This window comes from Limulus polyphemus, unplaced genomic scaffold, assembly GCF_000517525.1.
Source record: "Limulus polyphemus unplaced genomic scaffold, Limulus_polyphemus-2.1.2 Scaffold2040, whole genome shotgun sequence".
NCBI lineage: Eukaryota > Metazoa > Arthropoda > Merostomata > Xiphosura > Limulidae > Limulus > Limulus polyphemus.
Genome location: NW_013667650.1, coordinates 140,621 through 141,867, shown reverse-complemented (window position 1 = coordinate 141,867; position 1,247 = coordinate 140,621). Strand labels below are relative to the sequence as shown.

The following is a 1,247-nucleotide window of genomic DNA, read 5'->3' as shown; positions in this document are numbered from 1 at the left end:
ACCAAACAAACTTGTTTGTTAATGTTGCAAGAACAAGTGCTGTTTAAAGCACTATGATACTAATATTTTATGAAATTAACGCTTTAACTAGTCTAGAAATGACATGTTGGTATTGTAATATTTTCTTTCGGTCATTCTGATCATATATTTTCAGAATGTACAAATAAAAATACTCAAAAGTTACAGAATTCTCTGACGTAACAAATTGTGCACTTGATCCTACCTACTCCTAGAATCTCAGTACATTGAATGAATTTTATAAGGTTGTAGCTTAGGAATTTGGATTTAATTCAAAGTCTCATTTAATTTAAACTTGGACATCTCAACAACGAAAGAAAAAACACGTTTCTGATTTTAACATAATGAAATTTGAGAGTTAATCAAAATTACTAGAATTATAACTTCAGCATCAGTTTCAGAATGTTCAAGATTCAACTCTTTCTCGAAATGTTTGTTGTAGCGTTTAAATGAAGTAAAATTAAACGATTTTATTCATATTTATTCGGTTTTCATTACAAGCGACATTCATTAATATCAGATGACACCGGATTGATTTCTTTTTTGTCATTCAAACTGAGATTTTGAGCTTTGCCCTCTGGTGCTGAGATTTGATTAACACATTTTAACAGAGCATCTTTAGGCCAGGCTTCGTAATAGTTGCATGCTAGAGTGGGTGGCAACAAGATCTTGGTAGATTGTGTTTCTTCTGTGTCATTCAGCTGCTTTTTAATTGGTCGTTGTGACAAATGAGTGTTGTGGATTTTTGAAGAAGGAAACTGGAGTTGCGAATCTGAAATTTCAGTATTGTGATAAGCCGCTTCAGCTGACTGGCGAAGTGAAAGTGCTTGTGGAAAGAGCGAGTTTTCCTCTTGTGAATAATCATCTTTGTGTCCTTGTACTGTTTTCTCTTTTGGAAAGTTTCCCTCCAGCAAATGGTGTTGTCGCTCTTGGTGTTCTCTCTGTTGCTTCCTCCATTTAGCTCGTCGGTTCTTGAACCATACCTGTGAACAAGCATAAGTTTAAACGTGTTAGGTTATCTAGATATCCTTATCCAGTAACAAAAGTATGAACGTTTGTTTGTTGTAAAGCACAAAACTACCCAATAGGTTATTCTGTCCTCTGCTCACCGCGGGAATCGAAACTGAGTTTTTAACGCTATATATATATATATATATATAATCCACTGAATTACCGCTGAGCCACGGTGGGGGAGGGGGGGAGGACAAGTATAGAAATTATAATAGGAT

At 35.0% G+C, this 1,247-nt stretch overlaps 1 protein-coding gene across 1 annotated transcript in view; it reads right to left on the bottom strand.

Moving 5' to 3' along the window:
• Nucleotides 1-512: 512 nt before the first annotated feature.
• LOC106465755 (paired box protein Pax-3-like) overlaps nt 513-1,247 on the bottom strand; it is a 17,664-nt gene continuing 16,929 nt past the window's right edge. Inside the window, exon 3 of the mRNA XM_013925988.1 lies at nt 513-1,001. Coding sequence (XP_013781442.1) covers nt 513-1,001 — 489 coding nt within the window. The remainder of the gene's footprint in view (nt 1,002-1,247) is intronic.